The sequence below is a fragment of the Vigna radiata genome, chromosome 5 (genome assembly GCF_000741045.1).
Source record: "Vigna radiata var. radiata cultivar VC1973A chromosome 5, Vradiata_ver6, whole genome shotgun sequence".
Classification (NCBI taxonomy): Eukaryota; Viridiplantae; Streptophyta; class Magnoliopsida; order Fabales; family Fabaceae; genus Vigna; species Vigna radiata.
Window position 1 is genome coordinate 2917732 of NC_028355.1, and position 21028 is coordinate 2938759.

General features: G+C 31.8%; 1 protein-coding gene across 5 annotated transcripts; it reads left to right on the forward strand.

Annotated features, from left to right (window-relative positions):
• The first annotated feature begins 8338 nt into the window (after positions 1-8338).
• Positions 8339-18535, forward strand: LOC106762000 (receptor-like serine/threonine-protein kinase ALE2). Of its 5 annotated transcripts, none has more exons than XM_022780464.1 (20): positions 8339-9008; positions 10030-10155; positions 10280-10405; positions 10483-10719; positions 10805-10933; positions 11058-11183; positions 11301-11411; positions 11514-11651; positions 11889-11975; positions 13006-13134; positions 13261-13389; positions 14353-14517; positions 14614-14685; positions 14794-14886; positions 14996-15094; positions 15224-15595; positions 15674-15967; positions 16372-16743; positions 16826-17069; positions 17392-18535. In XM_022780464.1, exons 1-20 carry the CDS (start codon positions 8927-8929, stop codon positions 18038-18040), a joined length of 3780 nt encoding a protein of 1259 aa, XP_022636185.1. In that variant the 5' UTR covers positions 8339-8926; the 3' UTR covers positions 18041-18535. The 5 variants fall into 5 exon arrangements, with proteins under 5 accessions (XP_022636185.1, XP_014501149.1, XP_014501150.1 ...); XM_014645663.2 differs by having other exon boundaries at positions 8340-9008; positions 14797-14886; positions 16354-16743; XM_014645664.2 differs by having other exon boundaries at positions 8340-9008; positions 10817-10933; positions 16354-16743.
• The last annotated feature ends 2493 nt before the right edge of the window (positions 18536-21028 follow it).

Here is a 21028-nt window from a genome sequence, read left to right on the forward strand (position 1 = left end):
TTTGTTATATAAAAGGAAGGTTTAACGTTTGCTTTCATGCATTCGTCAGTTTCTGTCTGGTCTCTTTGTTAAAACGTCAAGTTCTTCATTAGTGCATGCGTCACCTTGTTCTTATTCTTTATTCTTTTCAACATTGTTAACAACCATCTTACTATTATGTTTACTATAATCATCACCTGCTGTGCTAATTCAAACTGATTAATTAATATTTCTACTTAAATAAATGGTTTACATTATAAACAAATTGTTTCAGTATTTTTAAATGAAGTTATACTATTGGTTAAGATTAACCAAGTATCACGCTATAATTTATTTATCATAAATTTAAAATATGGTTTATATGTTTAAAACATATTTTTGTTAAGAATTTTATTCACTGATAAGAATATCCTACATACTGATAAATATGTATTGCAAATCTAAAATATTAGTTCCAAACATATTTAAGTATTATTTAATATAATATTTAGTGAGAAAATATTAGTAGAAAATTTAAGCACAAAGTATAATATGACGCAAAAGTCGGTGGTGCACGTTGATATCATACATAATTAATCTTTCATACTCAACACAAGGTTTTGTCTTCTTTATTGTTGACCATACTTCAACCACTCTTCTCAGTCTTATCCTTCAAACTGCATTACTTTATTTCTCTTTTAATCAATCAAACATACCTCGTCTCAAACCATGCATATACAACCCTAAGATCAAAATAAATAAATATATATCATAATATTTATTTTCTTCTTTTTCTAATGATTATATATTGTGACTCTTCGTATAGTCATCCATTAGGGTGTTTTGAGGTTTGAGTATTTTAAATTAACATTGTCATTTTTATTCCTTTGCAGACAATTCTGACTCATCCATCCTTTGAATGATACTGTTAATTGCAATTATGAGTGGTTTGGAATTTGGGTAATGATACGACATTAAGAAATGAATTTAATTAAGAAAAAAAGCTGATATTTCCATCCAGTGGGAAATTGTCATTTTGTAGGGATGAGAAATCAACTCATACAAGTTTCTATTTTATAAATCTATATTGTGACGAAATTAGTATTTAACTATAAATAATTAAAGTACTTCAAAATTTTAAAATACATCAAAGTTTGTAGAAATTGGGTTATGAAATATGGTCGGCACAAAATCTAAAAAATAATATAATATAGTAACACTCATTCCAAATGAGCTCATATATTTCGAAATCATAGGTAACCCTAATTTATTGTGTTATATTATAGAAACGTGATTTTAAGAAGAATTGCTTTTAGAGAACATTTTGAGCACACAGATCCATATTCGTGGCGGCTACGAAATTTTCTTCTTTGTTCTTTTCTGTGGAAATAAAATGAAATATTTTATTTTGTACAACCCACATGATATGATATTACTCTTCAACATGGCAAATAAACTTACGTAGAAATTATTTGAATTCGTTTTTATTTTGATAAAAAAAAAAAAACCTGTATTCACTAGATAAAAATATAAATACAAAAAATATTTGATTTTTTTTAGTTCTTTATATCTTTTTATTGTAAATTTTTAATTTTTTATGAAAATTAATTAATTAGTATTAGATTAGTAAAAAAAGATACGCGTACAGGTATAAGTAAATACTCATCACCTCCAAATAATAAAGATGGATTTAGAAATGGAAAAGATGATAATTAACATATATAATACGTGTAAAACATAATATAAATTCTTTGAAGATACCATTTATCGTCAAGTAAAGCAAATCTAATAATCACAATGTTTGATTTTTGACTATGTACAGATATGTATCTATTAAAAACTTGAAACATTATACACTAATTCTTCTTCGGTTTATCATGTAAATTGTTGATTTTAGATAGTTTAAATATTTTTTGTTTTAAAAAGAAAATTCAGCATAATACCTATAAGAAATAAATGTTATTATAGAGACAATAGATATTATAAATAATATGATATTATGTATTAATTTATGTGAACATTTTAAATGTGTAAGAATTATACGTTTTAAGTTGAATAGAAATCAAAGAGATATAATATAAGAAGAAAAAATTACAAAAAAAATATTATTTTTAAGATCTTAAATTAAATATAACGCCATATTTATTTTTTACATATAAATATAAAATTAAATTTATGAATTAGCACTCATCAAAATCCAAAATTTCGAATTACTTGTCTCAATATAAAATTATTCTGAACAGTGAACTAGAAAAAGAAAAATAAAATAAAAAGAATTAAGCTTTGTTTCGAAGAATCCTTAATGAAATGCTATAAAAAATTTCAGTGTAGTGAAATGGAGAGGCCAATGAACCTTAATCCACACCTAATTTTTAAAATTGTATAAAAATAAATAAAACTAATATAGTTACCTTACTTTTGAATTGAGAGTGATACAATGTTTTAAAATTTTAATTTTAATATATGAGTAATTTTGAGTTAACTTTTCATTTTCTATTTCTTATTCACTCTTAGTAATTAGTTTTTAAGAGGTTAAATTCATGTTATAATATTAACTTTCTCTTTGATAAGTATATTCGAGAGATATTTAAAAAAAGACGTACTTATATATATACATATTAATTATTGTTAATAAAATTTAAATAAAATGAAAAAAAATTAAAATTGTTGTATTTAAATAATAATTATACTTTGCATCATATTAAACTAATGAAATATATCAATGGTTATCATATTAATTTTTTTTCAAAAAAAGTATACTTGGAGACATGCTCAATATGTTGGTCTTAGCTTTAAATGTCCAATGAGATAAAAAGAAAATGTGTGTTTGTTTATCTACAAATTTCACCATTCCCAAATACTGTTAAATTGAAGTAGCCATGGGCTTTGGCAGGCCTAAAGCTCAAATCACTAACCTTCCACATTTATTTGGGCTGAAAACATTCTCCTCCTACATTTGTTTGCCTAAAGATAATTACTGTTTAGCATAATTTTAACCTAAATACAATACTCAGGATGACATAATATTCATGTTCGCAAGTGCAGATAAAATTTACTACAAATAATAAATGAATACTTCAAACAAATATAAGTAAGAAATGAATAACAAATAATTTAATATTTTTTATAAACAAATTGAATGTGGTACCATTCTACCTTTATTTACATGTATTTATTATTTATAAAAAAAGTTAAAATTAAAATTTAATTTAATTTACATTATACTTTATATTTTTTATAATTTTATTTATATTTCCTTTTAAAAGTATATCAATTATTTTATAGAGGTTTCTTCGGAATTGAGCATTGTAGGAAGGAACCACCTCAACAACCATGGGAATGTTCTTCAAATGTGCTTCTTTCAGCCTTAGCAAAAGTGAAGATCCTAAAGCTATGCATGTGATATAAGAATTCTGTGTTAAAAAGTTCTTGCACATGCTTTCAAAGCATTGGATCAAACTCTTTTATGTTTGGTCCCCTTCTTCCTTTGCTAACTTCCATGCTTGTTACCTTATATCAAAAGATTAGGTTTAGCTCCCCGCAAACAAGCATATATATATATATATATATAAATAATGAAACTCTAACAATGGATTAAAAATTGAGTGGATCAAAGGGAGTAACATGGTGGAGTGAGTAACAACAAATTAGACAAAGATTTCCAAAGAAAACATTTCCAAACATTCATAATGTCACATTCTATTTAGAACTCTTTTTTTTTAACTTTAAAAAGAAAAACATGTATATTTTTTTTATGAGTGTTAAAAGTTTCGTACCAATTATAGATAAGTTCAATTTATAATATATAAATTAGTACAAATCTTATTTTACAAATTGATATTGTAAGGTTGAATTAGATATAAAGTCTATTTCTTAACATAATATCATATACTTCAATATAAATGAATGTATTGAAAATTTCACACTGAATTAAACTTAAAGGTTTACTTCTTTTGATCTAAATTAGTATTTAGAACTTGAAAATCAAGAAAGAAAAAAAAAAGAGTATACATGTATAAAAGACAAAGCGGACCATGTTGTATGTGTACGTGGTTATATTCTTTGTCGTGTGTCCTTTTCCACATACCACGTGACATTTTATTTGCTTTGCTTAGTGAGATTAAAGACGTGGAATTTGAGAATGGTCTTTGTTTATAAACTTTTCATGTATTTATTTGTTCCACTTTGTGAAATAGGCACCACATATTTTGTTTTTATTAATAATTGGACCATCGTGTTTGTTGTTTTTCATGGTCTTCACATCAATGTGTATACTATTTTGATACGTGAAGGTCGTTGGTGGTTGCCAAGAATGTTTGGTGGTGGGAGTGTGAATTTCACTTCTTCAATATATAATAAGTAAAAAACGAAAGGTATTTGAAATTACAACTATAATTATACTTAATGAAATATCAATCTTGTAAGACACGTTTCTTTTATTTTTAGAATTGTTTTTTTAATTACTCTTACTTTTTCTAAATGGAACTAAGCCTATATATCTTTAGGCAAGATTTTTTATTCAAATTTCGTATATTTATATATAATTGAAAAGGAAACATCACCTTGTGATATAATTTCAAAACAAAACGACACTAAAATTAATCTAAAGAAAATAATTGACTCAAAATATTTTATTAAAAAATTTATTAACATAATATTATCGTAAACTTTTTACCTCATCTATATATAACTCGATTCAAAAAACTGTTGTCTATAAATTAAAATAACCGTTGTCATTTTGAAATAATATTATTAGGATTCAAATACTCAATTTTAAATTAACAGTCTTAAAGATTAGTTGTCTTTAGTGTCCATAAATTAGAGGTGATGATCCCTTTGTGGGGTCTATGAGTTGCACTTACATAAATTAATGGTTGGAGAGAGAAGTTGGTGAAAGAAAATGTGTGAGAATGGACCCCTACCATTATGAAAGGTGTTATGGTGCAATGGTGCATGTGAACAAGAAAAGATTCACCACCTTCTTCATGTCATTGTCTTTGCCCTAAAATCCAAGGAAACCATCACTCATGCTGCCCACTCTCTCATATTAACACATCCTGTTTTTCTCTTTCTTATAATTAACACTCTTAATTAAAACTAAACTGCTAAATAAATCCATAATCACACCTATTTAAGATTATTTAAGACTTAATACTTTAATCTAAGATCTTTCGTTTTCACAACATTACTTCTTTGATAATTACAAATATACAAAATAATTTAAAGAAATATGTATAATTTTTTAACATTTAGTGTGTGTGTATGTATATATAAAAATAAAATATATGTTTTATATTTGAATTTTATTTAAATTGAAAATTAAATAATAGACTGTAATATTTATTAACAATAGCAAGTTATATGAAAAAAAAAATGACTAATGTTTTGGGTTCATTTTTATCTATTTTAGGAAAATAGTTAAAAATGTAAATTTCTTAGCCAATTTGAGAGGTTTTCGTTGATTTTGTGAATTGTTAACCAAATTGGTCAAATCCGCTGGTTCAATTTGGTTCTGACAGTCATGGTTATTAGTATGAAATATTTATAAACTTTGTTCATCATCAATTTTTATTAAAAATTAAGATTGTCAACATTTAGTAAGATTTTATTTTTCTTTTATATCTTTTTTCATGATAATAACCTATGTGTTTCTTCTATATTTTGGATCATTATATTATTATATGGAGTATTTCATAATTTTATATATAATTAAGGGATGTATCTAATTGAGATTTTGAATATCTTTTCAAATATTTTATAAAAATGTCACGATTTTATAAATATTTTATAAAAAAAATATATTTATATGTATGTCTCTTTTCTAATTTTTTATATCAGGTGAGAAGTGATTATAATGATATATCTTTATTATTTTTATTATGTATTTATGTGTAGATAAAGCATTTTGTGAAATTAAAGGTGTTTTTTGTTGTGCAAAATTGTTTGGGTTGTCCGGTGAAAGAAACTAAATTTACAATCTTTATATGTTGTATGCTTTAATTATTAGTTGTAATTTGAGTGTAATTTAAGCTTGAGTTATGAATTATTGTCAATTGTGACATGTATTATTTGAATTGTGCAATTTGTCATGAATTAGTGATGGTGGCTTTTGAATTATAAGAAACATGTATGTGATGCTAAAAGTACTCTTGTGGGATTCTTTAATTGACTAATATGGATTTATTTAAGTTAAGAATACAAAATTTTATGAAAATAAAACATTTATGAAGTGAGAATTAATCAAGAGGTGACAAGTTACCTAGTTGAAGCTCAAAGGAGGAAATATGTTTTCTGAAATGGCACCAAACGATATTGATAACGTCGAGCATCACTAATCCAATGGTTCTCTGGTTAGACTTTGGTTGGGCACAACTTCCAAGATTTAAATTCTGTGAGTTTCAATGGTGTTTTTGCTTGACCAACCCTACGCTAGTTGGGCAAGAAAATGGCACTGGGTGGAAACTTTCCAAAGATGTCTCTAGTTGAGTAGCGTTGGGTGGTGGTCTATGGCACTAAGGAGTATAAAAAACTTTTCTTATCATGGTTAGAATTTCATAAAAACTTGTTCGATAGGTATGATTTACCTACAAAGAAATTACTTAGGAGTATAAACATATTATGATGGTTTGTTGATGTATATATGTGTATAAATGTTTGTGTATTGATGTTATGAATGTCTTAAATTTGTTAAGTTATGTTTTATGTCGATAAATGGATTTTATATGAGATAATGGTTATACAAATTAAGTAAAGTGTGCTTGTTTTGGAAAAAAGATTTCCATAGGAAAGTTTGAGTTGTTGTGTAATACATGCATTGATGTTCGAGATTAGGGTTGAAGGTTATTTGAATATTTTATTAACCATTCAATTCATATAGAGAAGAATGATTAAAGGGTTGAAAGTGATAAGAAGTCCTGACTTAAAGAATAGTATTTGATTTTATATTTTACATCTGAATGAGATATTAGAGTGCATTATATTGCGATACATGTTTTATGAATATATAATGTTCTTTTTGTATGTTAGCTTACGCTCTATTATTTTTTGTTTGTTATATATTAGTGTGAACAGATAATGAATTAAATTTGAAGTTTTATCTGAAAGGTAATGAATCGATTGTTTATGTTATAGAAGGATTATAGATACTAACATGAAATATACTGTGAATGATTAGATTTTTAAATATTTATAATAAATTTTTTTATTTAAGCAGTATTATCCTATTAAAATGAGATATTAAAAGGAACATGAATTTTTAATTAAAAAAATCATTATGAGTTAAGTTTTTAAATCACACCACTTCAATCTTAATATTTTATTTAAGAAACAATAAAATTGAATTGTTATTGGTCAAAAAGAAATGCCTCTCTTTCTCAAAAACAAAAACACTTTGTTTCATGTTCATCAATTACAAATAGCGATGCTTTTGTCTTTATTTCAGTCTAAATTTTGTTCAACTTGTTTTCTCTTTCGGTTATTTTTCACATGCATCTGTCAAGAATGCGTAGTTTGGGGACAACAATTTATCGCTCTGATTCCCTTATCAGAACATAAGCTTTCTTTATCATTAGAAAAGAAAAACGTTTAGAAATGGAAACAGAACATATCACCTTTGTAACAGTGGCAAAAAAGGGTATAAAACTTGAATTTTTTTATGAAGGGTTGATGTTTTCTGTTTTTAAAAAAGTTACAATACATCACCAAAGAAGTTACTTAACGTTACAAGAACATTAGTAATAATAAGGATTTGATTTAAAACTGTACTCTTTACCAGATCAAAGCCCTTAATTTCAACTGGGGTGCTGGACAAAAGCATAGGGACAAATAGTTAGGCAATAATCCAAGTTGAAAAAGTCAGAGAATGGTGCAGCATGAACTGCCATTAGAAATGACAAAAAGAAAACTCATACTGCTAAATAGAAAGTTCATAATCAACCTAGATAAATTCGTATCAATGGATAAAAAAATGATGTGTAGAGAGATGAATTAGTCCCTTCTTACAGCAAAACCATGTGATTGAAATTCTGGCCTTAAAACTCTGATGCAGAAGCATGTGTTGGACACTGGATCCTGTACTTTTTCCCTAAACAAGAAGCAATTTAAAATTGATCATAGCATTATAACTTAATTGGTGACCATTTATTGGGTGTGGCAGAAGTCAATTAAGCATTAATTAATATGAGATCATGTGGGGGAGATTGAAGAGGGATCGGATTAAGATTTTGCCACATGGCACACCTTATTACTCAATAAATCACTTTCTGAAGATGGCCACCAAGAGCTGCCCAAAGGGAAGAGGAAAAGCAACTAGGCAACCTCCATTGAACTGAAATCAAAGTAATGTTTGGTAATTATCCTCTGTTGACAACAACGCTTAAATCTGACTTTCCCACTGAAAATTAGCAGACAAAAAATTAAGTACACAATTTATTAAATACAAAAAATAAGACTCTTGTGTTCTGTTTCTGAACCTGTCTGTCCCACCCCAACTGCCTCTCTCTCTCTCTCTCTCTCTCTGAGAAGGGGCTGTTACTTTTTCCTTTCTTGAGTTTCCTTGAAGTGTGTGTGGATTGTGGAATACACAAAGTGCTTATTTTTATTGCTTTGCATCAATTTTATACTTGATCTAGTTACCAACTCCAGTGGATAAAGTTTTAACCTTCTAGTTTCTAATCTCTTCTACCTCTGCCATGGAAGACTCTCAGTTCTGTTTCTCACAATTCATGAGCTCAACCTGTTCTCAAGACGCACTTCTTCTGCCACTTGCCCTTTTCACCAAAGACTCTTCTGGCTTCTTCCATAACCTTCCTTCTCATTGCTTTGGTGTCACTATATGTGGGTCTTCTTCAATTTAACCTCTAGTTGTTCTTGCTTCAAGTAATAAGCTTCCAGAGCTGTAGTTTTATTTTTCTTCTATTTATTGTCCTGTTGCTCTGTTCACTCACTTCTGAAGAAGTTATATTTGGAGATGGGGGTGATCTTGGCTCTGATTCTGCAGCTGTTGAAGCTCTGCGTCATTGGCTTTGTTGTGGCATTCCAAGGATCTCAAGGTACGTTCTTTGTTATCAGAACGCTTTGTTGAAGTTACTGTCTTCTTCAGAAATTTTAGCCTGAGTTTGTTATAGATTATGACGCACTTATGCTTTGGTTAGAAGTGTATGTTTTTAAAATTGTTATAAGAGTATCTAATTAAACCTTTATACTCAGAACTAGGATAAGCAAAGGAGGCATTTGATGTCCTATTTCTGTTGTACTCTTGCATTGCCTACAAAGTCTTATTTTGGTTTGAATATATTAAACAAAAGGCAAGTTTCTAATAGTTTTATAACCCTCGGTTACACCCTTCGTTTTGCTGTGAGCCTGTGTTATTAGAATAAAAATACATTGGCTGCTTAGTACAGATTCAGCTGATAGATACTTAATGATTCTTTCTGTCTGTGATCATTGCTTCAAAAAAGGAGTTATCATTTGCTATGCATAAAAATAGATGCATATAGGATTTACTGGCTTAAGAAAATCGTAGCTTGTAATTTACAGAATATTTAAAGCCAGAGGGTTTCTTGTAGCGAAGCTACTTTTGGCATATTGATTGATTTCTTACCCTCACCATGATCATTTTAAAACCGTTGAGGTTCATCTAGTGAAGGTACTTTTAGCCTGTGCATTGATTTCTTAATTCCATTTAAATGCTCATTATGAGAAGCTAGTGTTGTTCCTTAAGAATCTAATGGCCTTCAACATTTAAATTTGTAGGGGCAGAAATTTGATTTCGGAACTCTTCCTTCTCTCAATTGAACCACAATCCTTCATTTTTATTTCAAAATTAGTTTTCCTAATACACACACAGTACAAACTAGCCTGAAAAACAAGACAGAAGAGAAATACCTAGCTTCCAAATGTTAAATTTTTCATCAAGATATAACTGATGTGAGGCCAAACCCTAAACCCTGACTAATGAGCATAAGTCATCAGATTTGATAATTTTAATCCTGCTGATAGAAAAGAAAGTTGATATTTTTTTCTTTTCTCCCATGGAACTTTTGGCTTCCAATTGATAATATGTTCTTCTAGGGTCTATTATATCCCCATCTCCAGCATTCCTTCCAGTCATTCATCCTAGTAGAGAAGCACCTGCTCCTATCCTTCTTGGACTGCCATGGGGAAGCAGTCCACCAAGATCACCTTCAGATCCTAATGGTATATCTAATCTAATCTAAAATCAAATCTAATAATATCATACAAAATTAGTTTGAATTTTAAGCCTTTTGAACTCTCCCTATTAGCTTATTCTGGTATCTAACACTTCTGTTCCTTCTTCCAGGGTTTGTTATATCCCCATCTCCAAAAACCATACATGTGAATCCTTCCCCAAGTGAAGCACCTGGTTTTATACACCCAAAAGAACCATGGAGAACCATTGCACCAAGCCTTCAAGAAGTACCAAATGGTAATCTCACTCCTTTAGTCCACCAGATTGATTATATTGCGATTATCTGACCAAAAACTTGGGTTTTCACCATCCAGGGCCATTTTTTTTACCACCTCCTAAATCAGCTCCAACTCCCGAGAAGACAAGAGATTCTGAACCATCCATATCTCCTAGTCCTGGTGCAAGCACCATAACATCAACATCACCACCGTATAATGGTGCTCTTGGACCATCAACTGCAGAAGGGAACGTTTCGCCATCCATACAACTAAGTCCACCTCAAAGCAAAACACCTGCTTTTAGTCCTCCTGTTTTCACACCAATTGCTCCAGGTACATGACTGAGAAATTTGTTTTCTGGGGGAACCTTCCCATTAAGAATAACCCAAATTCAACTCTTTTATCACTTCTTGAACAGCTCCCATTGCAGTACCTTCAGGGAATTTGACAAAAACTTCACCAGTCAGCCAACCAACTGAACGTGGAAGTTCGCCTCCTAAGACTGATGAGAGGAACAAGAGTCACAAGCCTGAGCCAGCTTTTCCAGGTGTGTGATAAAAAGTCTTGTCATGTAGTTGGTATTCTGAATGATGGTTTTTCTATTTCATCATATCCAACTTCCAGTTGGTATTGACCTAAAAATATGCTTTTCTATTGAATACTTGGAACAGCCGTAGTTCCAATACCTTCTACACAGTTGCCCAAATATTCACCAGTAAGCCAGCCAAATGAAAATGGAAGTTTGCCTCATAGAGATGGTGCAAATAATGGTCACGTCCCCGAGCCAATTTCACCAGGCATGTGATGAAAGTAAAAAAGTTGTCTCCTGATTTCTTCTTAAATTTCTTCTTTTTATTAACAACATGTAATTGGTATTAAGCCAAAAGTCTGTTTTCCTAATGCATTTCCAACAGCCCCTTTAGTATTCAGTTTTCCTGAACATCCACCAGTGAGTCAGCCAACTGAACATGGAAGTTGGCCTCCAACTGTTCCCAGAGGTCACACATTGGAGCCAGTTTCACACGGTAATTCTATTTGAGGGTTTATAATTGTTTTTATTTTCTTTCATTGCCAATTTTCAGTTGATACTGACTTAAAGTATTTGTTTCTCTGACCATTTTTAACAGCCCCAGTTGCACAACCTCCTACAAATTTGCCAAAAAATTCGTCTGCTAGTCAACCAACTCTTGGAAATTCCCCCCCTGATCTTCACAATGGAACTGCAAATAATGGTCACACTCACACCCCAGCACAAAAAATGTCACGTATGTTTAATTCTATATAATTCTCTGTAGAATTCAACTGTTGTGATTCTAAACTTTTTTCATGAAAGCACAAAATATATTGCATCATCACACAGAAAAGGGAAAATAACCAACAAATAGGCCACCCATTTTACCAAAATTAGTATCCTTATTTTGATGAAAGAAGGTATAAATTAAAATATCTGTATTATCCCTTTTACTTGTCTCATTAATTTTTCTTTTATTGTATCCCTGCAGCATCAGTTACACCATCAAGTCCATTTCCAGTAGATCCACCATTAGTCCACCCAGTCATACCAGCAGCTTCTCCATCCAAATCACCAGGTGCAAATTTTGAGAAAGGATTTTGTATCATTATCCCCCCTCCCCTGGTTGATTTTGTTGTTTTATTTCCAAATACGTTACAGTTGTTCTTTTCTGTTAAAGATTTAATCTTTTCGTTTCCACATCTATAGTCTTTCTACTCTTCGAATAATGAAGGTTTAAAACCAATCTTATTAACAATTTGTATTTTTTCGTTTCCTTTTAACCTCACATGACAAGGAGTTATGAAGCGAGGATTGGATTATATATCTGGAAAATTGAATTGAGATAAAAAACAAAAGAATGTGACTGATATGTAATGTTTCCTTTACAGGCCTAATCTTTGCAACATGCAATGTAGAAAAATAAAAGAATTATCATGAACTTATTGAAAAATGTTGTTTGATGAGTTATGAATTCAAAATATATAATAGAATAGTTGGAAAATAACCACAATTGTGGTCACCTCTAGCTCGCTTTACTTGCAGCTTATTAGAATTGGTTACCATTGCTTCAAGAAAGGATACTTATGGAGGGTTTGACTAGAATGGTTGTGTGAAGCATCCTAGAATCCGACCCCTTGAACATCATCTCTTAGACATTTGAAATCCCAAATCAATAAACAATATGGCCTAATTGGTGCTTCTAAGGTTTAGTCAGTCCTTATTTTACAAGTCAGATTTATAAGATTGACTTAGACCCTAAACCTAAATTCCAAATGTTAAAGATTATCAACATTGTGATTTATATCTTCTATAAGATGAGAAAAAGGGTGCATCCACATTGGGTTAAACCATGGGATACTTTAATTCAAATCAAGGGTGGACTCTCCCTTGCTTTTTCGCTTCACACACCTCAATCCCAAGGAGCTAAAACCACAAAGTTGCTAAACATGAAAAAGAATATGCAATCACTGAGATAAATTTAGTTACAATTATTAGCATATATCTTTACAATGGAGCATCTTTTACCACATTGGAATACAATAATTTCTTCAGCGTTGTTAGTTCTATTGTGTATTAATTTAATTAGCACAAAAAATTTGGTGCAGCACCTATTGTCTCTCCTGCATTGACTCCTTCCAGAAGCTTTAGTTGGAAAAAAGGTGGAGAACCAGTTTCTGCACCAGTGTACAAAGCACCAAAGCCACTACCGGCTATAGTACATTCCCATACTCAAGGTATATGGTAACATTAAACTACTTTTGATGAGTCACACATTCTTCTAGAGGATTGCCTATTCAACTTACAGGATCAATCCTTCTTCAATTGATGGGAATTTAATTGGCACTAAACATTTGATGCAGCACCTGTTGTCTCTCCAGCATTAACACCTTCTAGAAGCTTCAATTGGAAAAGAGGTGGAGAACCGGTTTCTGCTCCTGCATACAAAACACCAAAGCCACTACCCGCTATAGTACATTCCCCTACTCAAGGTATACAGTAATATTAAACTGCTTTTTATGAGTTTCCATTTCTTAACTAGAGGATTGCTCATTGTACTAACAGCCTGAATAAAAGCAAGTTTACCCTAACCATTCTGTCAAAAATCTACTGTTCCAAAAACCTTTGCTGGTTAAAGACCAAGAAAGATTTTATTCTAAACGCTTTCTGATAGGGAATAAAGAGGGGAAGAGGTGTTAAGCAGTTATAAGTTATAACTGTATTGTTAGTATTATTAGTTTGGGTGGGAAATAAAGCTCCTATATAAGAGCTGAGGGGGGTGAGGGATATTTTACGTTTTGGAATTGATATATTGGTAGACAGGATCACGTCCATCCTGTGGAGAGAGAATTTGGCTCTCTTGTAAGTTGTTATAGTTGTGTCGTGGTTATACTAAATAGAAAATATACAGATTATACTCTTTTTCTGGTGTATATGTGTGGGTGAGTGCATTGTAGATAGGTCTCCAATCCAGGAACCTATCACTTTCCTTCACACAAGTTCATTTGGCTTAAAAAGTGGAACATTAACGTTTTACCATGAATTGAAATTCTACTTATTTCATATTCAATGGAAATAGCAAAGTTTTGAACTCAAAAACTCTTTGTCATAGAGGCTCCAATATCATGTGAAAAAACAACCCTCTTTAAAGTGGGCAAAGGAGCACATGAACGATTTTTTAAGTCTAACAAAGACAGAGTTGACATAAAGCTTGAATTCTAATGGAAATGTAGTTTTACTTTATTTAAGATAACCTTATGCACAACATTCTTTTTTATCATCTCCAGTTATTTACTATCCAAACCTAAAGTTTTAGAAGATGGAAAACAATACAGAAAACAAGGAATGTAATTTTAATTATTAAAACACACACTAAACCAATATATTTATGCACACATACTAAGTTAACTTTATTATTTTCTTTTATGTCGTTGTTCCTCCTTCTGCACATGTAGCAAGGCAATTTCACTATGCTCCTGAACCATCTCCTAACAAAGATTACCCTCCTGCATCTTCACCTTCAACCACATTCTATAAGCATCACCACACAAGAAACACAATCAGAAGCCCTGCTCCTGCATCATCGTATTCAGTTTCTCCTTCCACTTTAAAACACCAAGGTTTGTTTTATTAACCGATCAATTTAATTGTTTTACACAAATTCCGAAATTTACTGCAATTGAATATATTACTTTTTGCTTGGTTATTTTATGTAGATGAACCAATTCCTCCCTCACGGTTGCCAGCAAGTCGGCAAAGACAACATGCTGCGTCACCATTGAACACAGGTACCTAAAAAGTTTTGGTGAGCTTATAAGATATTTCTTCTTTTAGACTGATAAATAAATAAAGAAAGAAATAACAGGAAATTTAATCACTGAAACTTTTGTTCACAGTAGGTTCAACAGTTTCCCCGTTTCAGTCACCAGTAAGCCAGATTTCACCAGCTCCTTCTCCATCCTTCAAAATACTCCCTCATTCAACCAAAAGTAAGAAAGACTAAACTTGTATACTCATTGCAAATATTTTAGAAATCTGGTCTTTTCAGTACCATCTACTTACCCTTTTGCATCCATTCATTGTGTTTATTATTGCAAGTTCCAATTCATCCTCCCGAGGTATCTCCTTTTCGGCCTTCTTCCAAGAGCCCTAAGAAGCCTCGGAATCAAGCACTACCACCGCCACCTCCCAATGAAGGTTAGTTAATTGTTAAAGCTTTATTTGTTTCCTCTCTGGTAAAAGAGTTATTTCTGCTAGTGTACGTTCTTTTTGGCCTACTGTCTTCATCAAACTGAAAAATAAATGTCTCTTCTTCATTTTTTTTAGATTGTATATCACTGGTTTGCTCTGATCCTTATACAAGTACTCCACCTGGTGCACCTTGCAAATGTGTGTGGCCCATGAAAGTCGGTCTTCGCCTTAGTGTTTCTTTGTATACTTTCTTCCCTTTGGTTTCGGAGTTTGCTTCTGAAATTGCCATTGGAGTTTTCATGAAGCAAAGTCAAGTTCGCATTATGGGAGCTGATGCAGCAAACCTGCAACCTGATAAAACTATTGTATTCATTGATTTGGTACCACTTGGGGAAAATTTTGATAACACTACAGCCTTTTTTACTTCTGAGAGATTTTGGCATAAACAGGTTGCTATAAAGACTTCTTACTTTGGTGATTATGACGTATTATATGTGAGCTATCCAGGTATATATAAATTTTGAATGTCTTGTATCCTCTTCCTGACTTTTCTTGTTAGAAATTTATGTGGTTCTTTCAATATAGGTTTGCCTCCATCTCCTCCTTTACCTCCTTCAAGCATTACAATTGTTGATGGCGGTCCATATTCTGGCAGTGGCAATAACAGTAGGACCATAAAGCCCCTTGGGGTTGACATATCAAAGAGGCAGCATAAAGGTGGAATTAGCAAGGGCATGATTGCTGTTATTTCTCTCTCAGTTTTTCTAGTAGTTGTTTTATGCTTTGCTGCTGCTTGGGCCTTGTTCAAGTTCAGAGATCATTCAAGTAAACTGGCATCAACCCCACATGTTCTGTCTCCTCCACTTACCAAAGCTCCAGGTAATACAATAGTAGTGTCTTGAAATCTGGTCAAGTAGTGCATTTTTCATGTTATAAACGTTGTCTTGGTTGATCTTTTATAAAAAAAAAAAAAAAAAAAAAAAAAAAGAGAGAGAGAGAGAAATCCTGAAATTACGAACTATGGACCATATACTTCGTATTTGCCTCATCTAATAGCATTAAGAAAACAATAGTAGGAAACTCTAAGCAGAAAGAGAGAAGACCAGTTGCAATAATTTTAACAACTAAGATCATTTTCTCAAGGTATAATGAAATTAAATAATTGACCTTAATTTCTAATGTCTCCTAACCAACTAATATTGTGTCAGATTGATTGTTTTATCCTTTTTTTTTTCTATTAATAAACAAACTTACGAATTTCACAGGTGCTGCTGGATCAGCAGTTGCAGGCAGGCTTGCTTCAGCTTCAACATCATTCCGGTCTAGCATTGCTGCTTATGCAGGATCTGCTAAGACTTTCAGCATGAATGACATTGAGAAAGCCACAGATAATTTCCATGACTCCAGAGTACTTGGAGAAGGTGGATTTGGGCGTGTTTATAGTGGTGTACTTGAAGATGGGACAAAAGTGGCAGTCAAGGTTCTGAAAAGAGAGGATCATCATGGTGACCGTGAATTCCTGTCTGAAGTAGAGATGCTTAGCCGGCTTCACCATAGAAACTTGGTTAAATTGATTGGTATTTGCGCAGAGGTCAGCTTCCGGTGCTTGGTTTATGAACTCATTCCAAATGGCAGTGTGGAATCCCATTTACATGGTACCTAACTAACTTAGGCTCAAATACCATTCCAATAATTAAGTTAATGATTTTTCTTACATTTGATCTTGTTCTTTGGTAGGGATGGACAAGGAAAGCAGCCCCCTTGATTGGAGTGCTCGGATAAAGATAGCACTTGGCGCTGCTCGTGGACTGGCTTATCTGCATGAAGATTCAAGTCCTCATGTCATACATAGGGACTTCAAGTCTAGTAATATCTTGCTGGAAGATGATTTTACTCCAAAAGTATCTGATTTTGGATTAGCCCGAACAGCAGCTGATGAGGAGAACAGACACATATCAACACGTGTAATGGGAACTTTTGGGTAACAGACTTCTTTCTTACCTGCTTTTCTTTGGATATATTCATGTACAAGTTACCTCCTCATATCAGTACCTCTTTAGTTTATGTTATCACTTACATAAGAAATTTGTGTGGGTTTATTGATCAGATACTTTAAAACTAGAACCCTATCAATTTAGTCAAATGAAGTAATTTCTTAACCATGTCTAAGAACATTTGCTTCTGTAGCCATTTGCTTTTTAACCACGTCTAGTTATTGGTTGAAAACTATTTTAATTATTTGCTGTTATACTATTATGCATTCCCTGATTAAATTTTCTTTAATATTTGAAAAACAATTTCAGTTATGTGGCTCCGGAGTATGCAATGACCGGCCACCTTCTTGTGAAAAGTGATGTTTACAGCTACGGTGTTGTCCTCCTTGAGCTCTTGACAGGAAGAAAACCAGTAGACATGTCACGACCGCCCGGTCAAGAGAATCTCGTTGCATGGGCTCGTCCATTGCTCTCGAGCGAAGAAGGAGTGGAAGCAATAACAGATCCATCTCTGGGACCTGACGTGCCTTCTGATAGTGTGGCTAAAGTTGCAGCCATTGCTTCTATGTGTGTACAACCAGAGGTTTCAGACCGTCCTTTTATGGGTGAGGTAGTTCAGGCTTTAAAACTAGTGTGCAATGAATGTGATGAGGCAAGAGAAACAGGCTCAAGTTCTACCTCAGTTGATTTCAGTCATTCTAGACAAGTGTCAGATAATTTTCAAGGGCAATCCTCAGCCACCAATTATGATTCTGGAGTTGATATTGAAAATGGGCTGTTGGCATCAGAGTTATTCAGCTCATCATCCGCAAGATATGGAAAACGAGTGTCAGGATCATTTAGAAGGCATTCTTATTCAGGTCCTCTTAGTACTGGAAGAAGCAAACGGTTATGGCAGATAATTAGAAAGCTTTCTGGCGGTAGTGTCAGTGAACATGGAACTATGTTCAAGTTATGACCAGGGTTCAATTGAGCCAAATTGCAATTTTTGAACTTGCTATGTGCATATTTCTCTTCTCTCCTTCACTTTGTTCATGTGCAGTTCTGAAATCTGCTAGAGGCATTGCTCTTCCCTGCCTAAGGCCTTTGAAGTTTGACAAGAGAATACAATCAACTTGTAAAGTGGTGTTGACATGTTTCTCTGCTAACCAGCAAAACCATGTGTACGTAACTATACTAACTCTTTGAAGAGAGCAAGCAATGCAAATCTAGCTTGAAAATAGAAGACGACTGAAGATGGCCTTTACTGAGACCCAATGGCAATGCAATGCAATGCAACATACAAAGTGTAGTCTTTGCAGTTGCAGCATCAGTAATGTAATGTTGAATGTATTTAGAGGAGGAGATCAATGAAATATAGTTCATGTATTCCGAAAATATGATTCTAGAAATTCGGTTCCAGAAATTTGATTCTGAAAATATTCAATGGAAGAATTTATATATTCAAACATCATCATGCTAGTACAAGAAATGCCTATCCTTGAAGAATCAAAGTATTAATGATGAAAGTTGTAAAAAGAGGTTAAGAATTTACAGGCTTTTTGCATGCAACTGTCTTACCTTAGTTTCGATTTGAATTATGAATCAATTCTTACAAATGGTGATCTTAAGGTGAAAGGGATTGTACACATGTATGAAAAAATTGGTTAATGATGTTGTAAAAAGGAAAAAAAGAATCAAGACTTAATGGCTTTCACAATGCCAAAATACTTTTTTTCTATGAAAAGTGCAAAGGATTATAGAAAAGATAAGCTTCTTAGATAATGTTTAGGGATAAAATTCTTTAAAGTAAAGATGTTTGCTATTCAATTTTTGAGTTTAACTTATAGGTAGGTCTTGTGGGTATAAGTATAATTGGAGTTTAAAATAACAAATTAATCAAGTTATTTAAGGTTTTTAATTTTCTTTATTTGGTTTATATATTTACTAATATGTCATATTTAATTATAGGTTCATAAAAAAAATTATTTGAAGCGAAAAAACTGATTTAGTTTACATGATGTATAACTTGAAAAATATACAAATTAAAAAAAATGTTCATCTCCCACTTGATTATGTTAAGTTAGACCATGAAGGAATATCTAAAGAAATAAATAATGTTAAGATTGAACAAGGTTAAGTTGAAAGTAATGATGAAAATTCTGACTTAACTAGAACAAGTTTAAATTATCAAATTTTATATGTATCTGACCTTATAATTTAGTTCTTTTTATGTACTTGATCATATAATTTAGTTTTTTATGTATTTGATCTTATAATTTAGTTTTTTATGACAACTTTGATGCAAAATTTTCATTTGAAGAAGGTGATGAAGATCTTAAAGATAATTTCATCAAAGAATTTGATGAAGAAGAAATATAAACTTAATCATATTTGTGTTTTTTGCTCTAATCAATTCCACAAGATTTTCTATAGAATTTTTTTTCTTTTTTCTATCAAAATAGATTATACAAAAAATCACCTTAACAAATAATGACAATTAGATCCACAATTTATGCTATGTGAATCAATCTTTTATAAATTATCCTTATAAAAATTATATATATATATATATATATATATGTAAATAAAAGAGTAAGATGATTGTAACAATATTTATTAATAAAAACATAATGAAAATAAAATTAACAAAATATTTCACTAAAGAAAAATATACAAAAAACTATAAAATATCATCTCACTCTACTTATTACCTTCTTTTTTAGGTTAGACCATTTTGACAGTTTCTATTTCTGTTGGATCTTCTCAATAAATCTCTTAATTTTTTTTTCAATCGAGTTTCTAAAAATGAAAAAATGAAACAGGTGACTCTTTACCGTTAAATTGGATTAACAACTTTAAGTTTCTCATGAGGTGGAAGCTTGACATGGAAAATTTTTAATACATGACCATTATCTTAAATTACATGACATATTCAGAGAGCAGACTATGTGAAATATATATTTCATGATTTGTTGATGGTTGTTTCTCACCCAGCACAACAATGCCACCAACAACCACAACTACCATGGAAGGTGCAACCAAACCGCCACCACGCCATCCTTCGTAGCGTGAACTCGCCGCTGTCAGCACCGTTCAAGCTCAAAACGCACAATCATGGCAACCTTCTCTTTCATCCTTCTTTGCGCCATGAAACCTATACACAATAAAGACCAGAAATTGCAAAACCCTAGAACCTTAGTCACGAGTGCCATTACGACACTACTTCATCTCCATCAACGTAGAATCGTAAATCGTATTCGAGCTCCCCAATTGCATTTGAATCGCAAACAGTAGTCGCACAAAACCCAGAATCGCGAACTCCTTGCGTCCCACGAGATCACGTTGTGAGAGCTCCAGCGCCTTCGTTTCTCCTTCCTCGAGTAATTGCAAGAACCAACGCATCCTTCATCTCAAGAAGTCTCCTTCTTCACAAATTCATCAACCTGCAAACCCAAAGACATCACAAAACACAGAAACAAAAACTCATTACGAGTTCATCTCTCTCGCGCAAATAAAAACATGAGAAAACCCCAATCCTAAAGGAGAGGTCATAGGAGACCTATAAAAAATCCAATAGGGTTTAAATTTTTTTACTATTTTCAACTTACAAGAAAAAATATTCTCTTTCTTACAATTATGAAAAAACATTTTGCATTTGAATTTGTATTTTGTCACTGTAGGGTTGGATAATTTTATTTTGCATTTTATATCAATACATTTCACTCAAACTTTAGAGAGTGACAAAAACTAGTCATATGTGCAGTGATGTGAATGAATTAGATTAAAATAAAACATAGAGATTGGTTTACTATAAGTAATATCAAACATAAGAAATAAAAACTACTGGATTGGAATATAGATATTAATGGCTGACTTTTACTTTAAAGTACATTTAATCTCAATGGTTTCTATATATGATAGAATTAATAAGCATGTGAATATCATTCTGATTGTGAAAGACTTC

Excerpts from the sequence above, each read along its gene's own strand:
- LOC106762000 (XM_014645662.2), top strand. The coding sequence starts at position 8,927 with ATGGGGGTGATCTTGGCTCTGATTCTGCAGCTGTTGAAGCTCTGCGTC. Across the intron at positions 14,518-14,613 it reads TTCCACTTTAAAACACCAAG|ATGAACCAATTCCTCCCTCA; the intron begins GTTTGTTTTATT and ends TATTTTATGTAG. Across the intron at positions 15,968-16,353 it reads TCCACTTACCAAAGCTCCAG|GTGCTGCTGGATCAGCAGTT; the intron begins GTAATACAATAG and ends CGAATTTCACAG.